This window comes from Gossypium hirsutum, chromosome A01 (assembly GCF_007990345.1).
Source record: "Gossypium hirsutum isolate 1008001.06 chromosome A01, Gossypium_hirsutum_v2.1, whole genome shotgun sequence".
Classification (NCBI taxonomy): Eukaryota; Viridiplantae; Streptophyta; class Magnoliopsida; order Malvales; family Malvaceae; genus Gossypium; species Gossypium hirsutum.
The window spans coordinates 20,850,653-20,862,781 of NC_053424.1; the positions used below are offsets into that span (position 1 = coordinate 20,850,653).

General features: G+C 35.3%; 2 protein-coding genes across 3 annotated transcripts; both read right to left on the reverse strand.

Moving 5' to 3' along the window:
* Nucleotides 1-1,772: 1,772 nt before the first annotated feature.
* Nucleotides 1,773-6,769, reverse strand: LOC107917980 (prolyl endopeptidase). Its single transcript, XM_016847444.2, has 12 exons — nucleotides 6,307-6,769; nucleotides 5,999-6,218; nucleotides 5,700-5,900; nucleotides 5,532-5,602; nucleotides 5,271-5,433; nucleotides 4,396-4,989; nucleotides 3,931-4,311; nucleotides 3,749-3,824; nucleotides 3,586-3,649; nucleotides 3,202-3,337; nucleotides 2,939-3,052; nucleotides 1,773-2,111 (listed from the first exon to the last, which is right to left on the reverse strand). Exons 1-12 carry the CDS (start codon nucleotides 6,564-6,566, stop codon nucleotides 2,046-2,048), a joined length of 2,346 nt encoding a protein of 781 aa, XP_016702933.1. The 5' UTR covers nucleotides 6,567-6,769; the 3' UTR covers nucleotides 1,773-2,045.
* Nucleotides 6,770-8,000: 1,231 nt separating this feature from the next.
* Nucleotides 8,001-11,591, reverse strand: LOC107918106 (prolyl endopeptidase). Of its 2 annotated transcripts, XM_016847619.2 has the most exons (12): nucleotides 11,374-11,591; nucleotides 11,027-11,246; nucleotides 10,729-10,929; nucleotides 10,567-10,637; nucleotides 10,311-10,473; nucleotides 9,633-10,226; nucleotides 9,155-9,535; nucleotides 9,004-9,079; nucleotides 8,867-8,930; nucleotides 8,629-8,764; nucleotides 8,403-8,516; nucleotides 8,001-8,314 (listed from the first exon to the last, which is right to left on the reverse strand). In XM_016847619.2, exons 1-12 carry the CDS (start codon nucleotides 11,490-11,492, stop codon nucleotides 8,249-8,251), a joined length of 2,205 nt encoding a protein of 734 aa, XP_016703108.2. In that variant the 5' UTR covers nucleotides 11,493-11,591; the 3' UTR covers nucleotides 8,001-8,248. The 2 variants fall into 2 exon arrangements, with proteins under 2 accessions (XP_016703108.2, XP_040930354.1); XM_041074420.1 differs by lacking the exons at nucleotides 8,001-8,314; nucleotides 8,403-8,516 and having other exon boundaries at nucleotides 8,631-8,792.
* Between the last annotated feature and the right edge of the window lie 538 nt (nucleotides 11,592-12,129).

A 12,129-nucleotide genomic window follows, 5' to 3' on the forward strand; every position in this document is an offset into this window, starting at 1 on the left:
TGAGTCTGGACCATCGCCTCTAAGCTATGACCACCTTTGATATTAAATGAGTCATATGTCACGGGATCAACCGAAGCACAAAATTGATACTTAATAGACGAAACTCTCATTGGCGTCATTCCGAAGATTTTGTGTCTAAATCTTTTATTAAGTTTTGTCAAATCTATGTTCTAGTTAAAAACCAGTAGCATTGTATTTTCCGATAAAAAAATAAAGCCATTCTCGGTGTCACGACCTCACTATCATAGTAAATAACAGTACCAATACGTTCACTCATCTTCAGTTTCTATTCTACTTAGCCTCTCTAATTTTTCTTGCTGTAACTTATGCAACAGTAGAATGAAATTTGACTCATTTATAGCCTAAGGCTAAGCAGGAACTACTGTAGAAAAGGAGCGTCCACATGGAAGCTTTTTTTTTTTGTAATTTTGCTGACAGTGCATCCTGCTTGAAGCGTTTTTTAAACTATTTTTTCATAATCGTCTTCTCAAAATTATTTTTTCAAGAACTACTGTAGAAAAAGAACGTCCACGTGGGAGTTTTTTTCAGTAATTTTGCTGACAGTGCATCCTGCTTGAAGCCTTTTTTACACTATTTTCTCAAAACTGTCTTCTCAAAATTATTTTTTCAGGAACTACTATAGAAAAAGAGCATCCACGTGGGAGCTTTTTTCAATAATTTTGCTAACAGCGCATCTTGCTTGAAGCGTTTTTGACACTATTTTTTCAAAACTGTATTTTCAAAATTATTTTTTTAGGAACTACTGTAGAGAAAGAGCGTTCACATGGAAGCTTTTTTCAGTAATTTTGCTGACAGTTGCATCCTGCTTGAAACATTCTTAACATTATCTTTTTAGAACCGTCTTCTCAAAATTAATTTTTCTGAAACTACTGTAGAAAAAAAAACAAAATCCTTCTTGTTAATATAATTCTTTCTAAACCCTTAACCTAAACCCTTTTACAAAAACCCTAAAAGCCAAACACAAAAATTATTTTTTTAAAAAAAACTAAACCCTAATTTAATTAATTTTTTAAAAAACTTAAACCTTAATTTAATTAATTTATTTAAAACCCCTCAAACCTAATTTAATTAATTTAAAAAAAACTCTAAACCCTAAATTTTTATAAAACTCTTAAACTTTAAATAAAACCCTAAATTATTTTAACAAAACACTAACACCACAACCCTAAAACCCTAAACTCACAAACCCTAGGCACTAAACATGCAAATAGCCCTAACCCTAGAAAAACACGAGCTAAAACACATCCTTGAGGGAGCGATTTTGCCACATCAACAAAGTTCATCCACGTCAACGCGTTTTGTGCTGACATGGCAAAATCACTCCCTTGAGGACGCGTTTTGCTAGAATTTCCTCGTAAAACGCTCTTACAATAATGCATTTTGGTGTTTTCGGCCCATTCCAGTAAATAATAAAAAAAAACTCATTTCTATAAATAAAGTTAATTGGTAAAATGATATTGCACATCAAATCGAATAGAAGTTCATGTATAATTTTAAAATTTCATGAAAAATAAACAAAATTATTAAATTTTAAATTAATATTTTTAAAAAATAATATGAATGAACTTAAAATAGATTTAAATTAACCATTTATAAATATGAATAGGCTTAAATAATTTTATAGTTTGAGTAAACATAAAATACATTAATATCATACTTAAGCCTAACTCAAGTTACTATCAGTCCTAATTCCACCTTAATATTTCTAACAGAAAAAAGGCAGCGGGGGAGTGGAGAGAGTGGAAAGTTCATTTTGTAACAAGCTCATATTTTTGCAAATAGGAATAAATGGCTGATATAATCGTATGGGAAATGGTAACAGTATTTTCTTTATGATCCGGGAAAATAAAAAAAAAATGATGGCACAAGCTTCGCAAGCAATGATGCCTTTCCATTGAACAAGGGGGAAAAAGAATCTTCCTTAAGCCCTACTGCGAAGGAATAAGAAAAAGGGCAAATAGAATTCTTCAGTCACAACAGTTGACTATAAATACTATTGCAGCAAATTTTTCCAGCACAAAAGGCTACTCAATCCATGTTATACCCAACATCTTAGACATGAAACCATATCGGTCAGAAGCTTCGTCAATCTGCACAACACACAAAGCCAATATCACATGCTCTAGTAACGAATATAATATGAACTTTGCTAAAGCTGTCTTATCACGTATAGTGATGGATTATTATCATTCGTACTGATACAGGAGTCTAGAATCTCCATAACCGCAGTTAGTTGTGTTGCATATACCCTATGACACTGGTTAGGTTCTTGGCTAAGGAAATTCTCTTTTTTTTTTTTTGCACAATGATAATTCCAACCTTGTTATTCTTACCCGACCAATAGATCAGAGCTTGAGGTTCAAGTTCTCGGCTAAGGATTGATTTAATTATTACTATTCTTATTTTAGCATTTATGCCTCGTTTGCTTATTTAGTGCATAGACAAGTAAAAGCTTAATTATTACACAACTATTAAAATAATTTGTCATTACATAAATAATAATTAGTACAAATTTAAATTTAAAATTAAAAAAATAAATAGAACCCTGATAAAAAAAAAAAAAAACCTCCTCAAAATAAGTTAAAGTTTTTCCTTCCCTTAGATGAAAATAAGACATGTGACTAAAAATTATCAAATGAAATTGGTTTAGTACTAACTCATGTACTAAGAGGTAAGGAAAAAATAACTCCTACCAAACAAAGCATTAATGTATTGCTTTTACTAGACCCATAAATATTAAATATCACCTCAATCCATGCTAGCATTTTTTTAATCAGAGGCTGGGGGTAAGGGATGTCTTGGACTAGTGTCTATTAATAACTTAATCAATGCAACAAGTCTTTTGCCACTACACCGGTGGCTTAGTTAACCCATGTTAGCACTTTTTAATTGAAAAGAAATCAAAATAAAAGCATACCATTTTCTGTGTTGGGCGTCCAGCCCCATGTCCCGCCTTGCATTCAATGCGGCCTACGATCGGGTTGGTTTGCGGGCTCTTCTCTAAGCTTGTACACAGTACATATTGCAGTGTCTGATAAGATAACAGAAGACAAGAAATTCAATGGGCCAGCTTTACAAGCTAAAATATAGAAGCAAAGTACGAAAACATGTTCTGGAGCTTCTTGGTTTGTGAAGTGCAGATGAGTGAAATATATGACAAATGATGATTCAAAGACTCACCGCCAAGTATTTCAACGTGTGTAATGGCACAACACGATCATCATGATCAGCAGTCAACAGCATAGTAGGAGGGTACTGTAATGGCTGATCAGGATGCTGTTCCCATGGTCTTCGTACATTATGTAGTGGTGAGTACCTTGCAAAAGAGCATGATAAATTAGAAATTTTGTTCACAAATAAATTACTTGTGTTTTAGTTTTGCTTTCAGGTCATCTTTATTTTATGCTTTGTTTTTTCTCCCTTGAATGGGGAAAACCACCTTTTCATCCATGTTTGACATCAGACCAGATCAGATATTTGCTAATAGAAGTCTGATTTATAACCATATTACAAAGCTGAATATTTGAATTAAATGGAAGTTTCCAACAAAAGAAAGTCACTCACTTGATCAGCCAGTGAAACTCTTCCTCCTTGTCAGAACATCCATAATCCGATGTCCATGCATGGCCTTCAAAAAGAATATTCATCAACATATATTTACATACATGCATATATATAACACTAAAATAAGTATACCATAGAGTTAAAAGATGCAGAGCATACTAACCGATGGTGAACTTGTGAAATCGTAACATGTCCAGCACACCAACATGAGCCAAAGCACAACCAAAAAGATCTGGTCTCTGCCAAAAACAAAATAGATCAATAATGAATACTATAACATATAGATACAAGGAATTATATATACAAAAAAAAAAAAAAAACCCAGTCAAGCAAATTTCAGTCAACCTGGTTTATGCAAGCCCCAATGAGAAGCCCACCATTGCTTCCACCTTCAATACACAACTTTTCAGACCGAGTATAGCCAGCAGATATAAGATACTCAGCAGCCGAAATGAAGTCATCAAAGCAATTTTGCTTCTTGGAAAGAGCACCAGCTTTATGCCACTCCTCTCCATATTCTCCCCCACCACGAATGTTGGCAACACAATAAAAAGCACCGAGATGCCTTGTAAGTACAATACGACTCACACTGAATGTTGGTGTGAGACTAATGTTAAACCCACCATATCCATATAGCAAACAAGGGTGTGATCCATCCAAATTAATGTTCTTCCTGCCCACAATGAACATTGGAATCTTCGTACCATCCTTACTTGGCACAAATACCTGAAATGCAAATAAAAGAATAAGAGAACATACTAAATGCATGCCATTGGAAGTTTAACATCACCAGATTGCTGCAATAGTTACCTGATTGACTTCATACTCTGAGCGGTCAAATCCAGGAACACTAATTTCACGGAATATCTTCATATCTGGTGTCTCAGTGCCTAGATTGCACTGATATACAATACCTGGAGTAAGAAAGCTGGTAAAACCAATAAAAGCCACACTGTCTTCCCTTCTTGCTGAAATCCCATAAACAGACCCAATGTCAATTGGCAACTGATGCAGCAGTGATCCTGTTTTCAAATTCCTTACTTGCAGCACATACTTCACATCACTCAGGTAACTGACGATCAATTTATTAACATTTACAGCATATACTGATTCAAGCACATCCTTTTCAGCTTCTGGGATGACATCAATCCAGTTACTTGGTTCCTTCAGATCTACTCGGACTACTTTATATTTAGGGGCATCTTTATTCGTAAGGAAAGTAAAAACTGTATCATCATTTGCAATAGCTTCATATTGAGCATCAAATGTATCAATCAACTTGACAAATGGGAGAAGACCATCCTTATTCCTGAAACCTTCAAGACCTTCAGGAAGTGAGGATATGTCGCAGTAGTATAGTTTATTGACAGGGTCACAACTCTCCCCAATGGTTAGGACAAGATACTGCACAACAAAATTTAAAAGGAAAAATAGAATGAGAAAATATTAAATTTGCTTTCTCCTGGCATTTTATCTCCAGACTCTCTTTCAGTTAGAACAGTGCACTAGTAGTTCTATTAGCAGCATTATGATTTAACTCTTTGGAAACATGAAAATATAGTGAAATTAAGTTAAAAGAAGTTGCTTGATACTACAACTTGAATACAAGGAAAAAAGATGTGAAAACTAGATTGCCTTCCAAGTTGTTCATACATTTCTAGTTGCCAAACATGACATCCATTTACCTTTCCATCATCTGTGATACCACCTGCCACAAAGTGCTTAGGATTTTCAGGATCTCTCCAGCATAAAATATCTTCAGATTGATCTGTACCGAGAAAATGATAGTATAGCTGTTGATTAAGGTTAGAATCGGTCTCTGTCCCAGCGTCAACATTTTCTCCCTCTCTACATAATAAACATACCATAACCTTATTTTCTATTTTCAGAATTAAAAAAAAAAAAAGGTCCGTCTCTACTCCAATCAGAACATCATTTTTACTTACTTAGGTGCTGGATAACGACTATAGAAGAACCCTTGGCTATCATGGGTCCAACTTATACCTGAAAACTTTACCTGTGAACAGAATTGAATTGCAAGGTTAGCAGGATAATCAATCAACAGACTCTTGAAACAAAATTGAACACTCAAAGACTCAAATCAATCAGCTCACCCATGATAAAGTATCAGGCTCAGCTGATTTATCCTCAACTCGCATCACTTTAATCGTCACCCAATCACTGCCACTGGAACTAAGCCCATATGCCAAATACTTAGCATCCTCACTTACAGACAAGGAGCTCAAAGACACGGTTCCATCCTCACTAAGCGAATTGGGGTCAAGCAATACTTGAGCTTCTCCTTCCAAACTATCCTGGAAAAAGAAAAACTCAACATCAGATCAGCTCTTGAATCCCTTTTTATGTACGAAAAAAATAAAATCCATTTGAATAGAATTCTTGGATTACGAACCTGGACATAAAGGACATTTTGTGCTTGAAGTCCAGTGTTATGGAAATAGAAATACTTATTGCCTCGCTTGAATGGGACCTCATAACGTGGGTGATCAAAAAGCTTGGTGATTTTCTCGCGAAGCTTATCTTTTGCTTCGCACTGCTGAAGCACCGATTCGGTTAATTTTACCTGTTTCTGAACAAAATCCTTTACTTCCTCAGCATCGGGATCTTCAAGCCTAGGAAGCGAAATGATTGAATAATATCTTCAAAATAATCGATATAAAATTTGAATAAAATGATGGAAATTTTAATGAAATAGGATACCATCGATAAGGGTCAGCAATCTTAACGCCATGGTAATCGTCAACGACAGAGTCGTCTCTGCGAGAAATTGGATACTCTAAAGGCTCTTTCAACGCAGAAACTGAACCCATGAGACTAGCAGTCGAAACGAAAGGGTTGAGGCAACGGCGACTCTTCCGTGGAGCTGAGACTTTTACTATTAGATTGGGAGCGAGGTTTCCGAGACGGCGCGTAGTGTAAGGAAGATTAAAAAGGAGCGCGTGGCATGCGCGTGAAATCATCTATTAGAAATAGGGAAAAAGAAACGGCTTGACTAGGTTAAAGGTCGTCTGGGGCTGGCTAAACAGACTTTTCCAGTTTTCTTCGAATCTTTTATTTGCTTATCTGTACATTATTCCTTAAAAAAGAAAAAGACCCGCCTACGCTAGTAATTCAACTCTAATTCTGTCTTAATCTATTTCAAGTTCAATGTTTTCCAACGTATGAAAAACACAAGATTTTACTTTAACCAAAAATTATAAGTATTCCTTAGTGATGAGTGATTTCTTTTAAATTCATTTATGGTTAAAAACATATGAGTATTCATTTAGGTAGCTATATTTTTATAAAGAGATATGAGCGAAATTTTATTTATATGTGACACTTAAAAAGAAGATTTAAGTATACTTTGATTATATTTTTCCACCATTTTTTATATTCCTAGATTATTTTATAAAAAATTAATATAGAATTTTTTTATAAAAATTAATATTATTGCAGTCTATCAGTGTAAAATGTAGATAATCATTAGGTTTCTTTATATCATCGAGATTCATTTGTCAGTAATTTTATGAGATGTGCCTCACATTTAAGGAACAATTTGCAGGAACTTACAAAAGTTAGCCGGCGACGTCGTGACAACGCAAATAAGAACATTGTGACGTGTTTCCCACCAAAATTATCTTCTCCTAATTAAACTTTGCTATCTTTTATCAGTCGATCTATAATTACTTCAGGAATATTTTAGTATGAGTAGAACTCTAATATTTTATCAGTCGATCTATGATTACTTTAGGGACATATAGTACTCTTGGGTTTTTCTTCTGGGTGACAAGATGTAGTCGCAAATGAGTTTTGATGAGAGTTTTCATGGTAATTATAAAAAGAAGTTTATTCTTGAGTTAGAGCTTTGTTTTTGGAGTTTGAGTTTGTAAATTTAGTACATTTAGCAACATATTATACTCTCTTTTGTTTACTCGTTTAATGATAAGCCGAAGCCTCCTTTGTTCGTGATTTTAATCCTCTTCGGAAGAGTTTTTCACGTAAATATTTGTGTTTTCAATTCTCTCTTAAGTTTACTTTTATCTCCGCCACATCAATATTGATACATGCTTTGAAGCCTTCGTTACTTTTTGGTAAGTTTTCTTTTATCCCCCACATGCCCACACCAACATTCTATTCTTTGACGCCAGACTTGTGTGTCATTTAGTTATAGATAGGCATTTGGCAGTATCATGTTCCTTTAGAAGTGGGCAACGAATCTACAATCCCATGTCTTTTAAACTGGATTCTCAGGCAGTCCAAGAATCGCCTAAGTTTCTACCAAGTGGAAATCTAAAGTATTGATTTAATAGAATATATGCAGTTAATGTTCTCTATCTTAAGAAGGAAAAGCGAGAATATCTTGCTCAAAGAATATCAGATAAATTGTGTATAAAATTCGGCACATGATGACATACATAAACATTAGATCATCAATTAATTATGTATGTGCGTACTCAGTATAAGGAACACTTTATTGTTATCTTGATCCATGTTTCCTTTACAAGTAATAGTTTGTAAATATAGCCTGAGGTTAACGTTGTGAATTCTAACTATGAGTAAATTTTTAACTACATATATCACTGTAACATAGTTTCTTGTAGTTTCACGTCGGGAAAAAAGTTTGACCTATCTCTACGAAGATTTTCATATTTGGTATGAGTTACTCTATCCAAGATGCACCTAACACCTTAGCCATGAAGCTATACCTGTCAGCAGCTTCATCAATCTGCAGGAAAAAAACGCCATAAGGTGAAATATAGTCCAGGGAGTGGCTAAAAAGATGATAACTTTACAAGGTTAACGACTCTGATTACCAGTTTATGTGTTGGACGTCCACATCCATGACCGGCCTTACACTCAATACGTCCAACAATCGGATTAGTCTGGGGACTGTTCTCCAAGCTCGTACACAGAACATGTTGCATTGTCTGAAAAAGAACAAAGAAACCAAGTGCCCTTACAAGTGGTGGAATTTCCAGGCTTCCTATGCGGGTGGATCGAACAAGTAGAAACTAGTACGAGTATTCAGAAGGAACTTACTGCCAACATCTTCAATGAATGTAACGGAACGACACGATCATCGTGATCTGCAGTCAATAGCATAGTGGATGGATATTGCAACATTCTACCAGGAAGTTTCTCCCATGGTCTCCTTACATTATGTAATGGTGAGTACCTCATAAACATAAGGTAGAACCCAACAGCTAGTTCAATGTCCAAAACCTTGTCTCAAGTTAATTCATAATCAGATGCCAAAGTAATATAAATTTTGACTTACTTGATAAGCCAGTTGAAATCTTCTTCTTTGTCAGAACAGCCAAAATCACATGTCCAAGCATGGCCTAATTCAATCCAAAACTTTAATCAACATATAACAGTGATCATCTAATATAAAGAAGGTCAAAAGAAACTAACCTATGGTGAATTTGTGAAACCTCAACATGTCCATGACACCAACATGAGCCAACGCACAACCAAAAAGCTCAGGTCTCTGGAGAAAGGAAAATGACTTAATATTTTGAACAATTTACGGTCAAGGAAAACAATAAATGAAAGAGAAGTAAACCTGATTTATGCAAGCCCCAACTAGAAGCCCACCGTTGCTTCCCCCTTCAATACATAGCTTTTCGGGCATAGTATATCCAGAAGATATTAGATACTCAGCAGCAGAAATGAAGTCATCAAAGCAAGTTTGCTTCTTGGATAAGGCACCAGCTTTGTGCCATTCCTCACCGTATTCTCCACCACCGCGAATGTTTGCGATGCAGAAAAAAGCACCAAGGTGCCTGGCAAGCACTATACGACTAACACTAAATGATGGTGTGAGACTGACATTGAATCCACCATATCCATACAACAAACAAGGGTGTGATCCATCCAGATTTAGGTCCTTCCTCCCAATTATGAACATTGGGATCTTGGTGCCATCCTTACTTGGCACGAAAACCTAAAATGAATTGAAAGAAAGAAAGGTAACATACCAAATAAAGAACAACCATATAAAATAGAGGTAAGCAAAACTAGAATAGAGCAGGATTTATCACCTGATTGACTTTGAACTCCGACCGATCAAATCCAAGCACACTAATCTCACGGAATATCTTCATTTCTGGAAACTTAGTTCCTAAGTTACATTGATATATTATACCAGGAGTAAGAAAGCTAGTAAAACCAATGAAAACGATACTATCTTCACGGCGAGCAGAGATCCCGTAAACAGTTCCTATGTCAATAGGCAAATTATGCAGCATGGAACCTGTTTCCAAATCCCTGACTTGGATCACATACTTGACATCACTCAAATAACTCGTAATTATCTGATTGCCATTCACAACACATGCTGATTGAAGCACATCTTTTTCATTCTCTGGAATAACATCAATCCATTTACCCGGTTCCTTCAGATCGACTCGAACTAATTTATATTTCGGAGCATCTTTGTTTGTCATGAAAGTAAACCACGAATCATCATTAGCAACATTAATATATTGTGCGTCGAACTTATCTATCAACTTAACAAACGGGAGTGGGCCATTTCTTTCCCGGAAACCTTGGAGACCTCCAGGAAGTGTAGACATGTCACAGAGATAGAGTTTATTGACAGGGCCACATCCCTCATCAATATACAGAACAAGATACTGCACGATAACGAATACAAAGAATTTCCCCTTAGACACCAAAATGAAATGAAATTGTAGATGCACGCTTAAACATCAACTTACCTTCCCATCATCCGTCACTTTTCCACTAAACATGTGCTTTGGATTGTCAGGATCTCTCCAGCATAAAATGTCTTCAGACTGATTTGTACCAAGGAAATGATAGTATAGCTCATGATTGACGTTAACATTAGTTTGTATCCCAGAATAAAAGTTTTCTCCATCTCTGCATTTTAGAACCAGGGGACAGAGAGATAGTTAGCAGGCAGAAAACAGAGAACAAAATTTGCAGTAATTAATGAGAAGTGAGTTCAATTACTTGGGCGCTGGGTACCGGCTGTAGAAAAACCCTTTGCTATCATGTGTCCAGCTGATATCAGTAAACTTTATCTGTAATATAAACTCAAGATTATTACTGTGAAACAGTAATAGACAGACTCTGCAGGCTGCACCATTGAAGTGCAAGAACCAAAGAACTCACCCATGATAAACTATCAGGCTCCACTGTTTTATCCTCGATTCGCATTACTTTAATAGTCACCCAATCACTTCCACTCGAACTAAGCCCGTAAGCCAAGTACTTGGCGTCCTCACAAATAGACAGGGCCTTAAACGACACTGTTCCATCGTCACTGAGGGTGTTGGGGTCAAGCAAAACTTCTGGTTTTCCCTCTAAACCATCCTGAACCCAATTGGACTGAGGTGAGATTAAAAAAGAAAGAAATAAAAGAAGCATGAATCCGCTACTAAGCATTTAAAAAATATTCTTTTCTGACAACCTGCATGTAAAGGACGTTTTGTGCTTGGAGACCGGTGTTATGGAAGTAAAAATATTTATTGCCTCGCCTAAAGGGCACAGTGTATCGTGGATGGTCGAAGAGATTGGTGATTTTGTCGTGAAGTTTACCCCTTGTTTCGCACTTTTCAAGCACTGACTCTGTCAGAGCAACCTGTTTCTTCACAAACTCCTTTACTTCTTCAGCATCACAATCTTCGAGCCTTATATGCAATTCATAAACAACTTCAGCGATTATACCAACAAAAACCAATAGGAAGGGAAACTCTTTTTTTTTTTTTTTTTTGTGATCAAATAATCAAAAAAAGAGATTTAAGGCAATGTGCTTACCATCGATAAGGGTCAGCCACTTTAAAACCATGATAATCATCAACTACTGACTCGTCGCTGCGAGCTTTTGGATACTTCAAAGGGCCAAAGGGTTCCTCAAAGAAACCGAGAGAACCCATGATTGCAGAGCTTGAACTTAGCAGAACCTGTAGGATAAAAAAACCTTCTCAAATAGTAGTTAAAACTTAGAAAACTGAGTTGTCTTGCGTTCTATTTTTTGGGGTAGACGCAAATTTATATACATGTCGGCCGCTTAATGCGGGAATGTGTAATAGATGAAGACATCGTAAGCCATTTATTGCACCATGGGGTTGGCCCTAATCGGTATCTAGGGGATTTCGGCCTTAAAATGTCGCCATTATGACTCTAGCATGTTGCCATATTATTGGAATCTTAGATCTGTCGTGTTAGTTATATTCCTTGGAAGGAAAAATTATTGTTTATTTATGGTTTTATATTTAATTAACTGGTATTTCACTTATTAAAAAAATTTAATTATCTATATTTATTATTCTCCAAAATTAATTTTATCTATATTTGTTTGAATTAACTAATTATTTTTCTTATACAGTTAGAAACTCTTTATTTATAAATAATTATTTGATATATTGATAGTAAAATTTTTAATTATTAAAAAATAGTTTTTAATTGATATTTAAAAAAGAAATAAATAAACACATAATAATCAATTAACCAATAAATTAAAAAAAAGATAAGTCCACAAATACCATATAAATCATATTTATTTTAATTTCT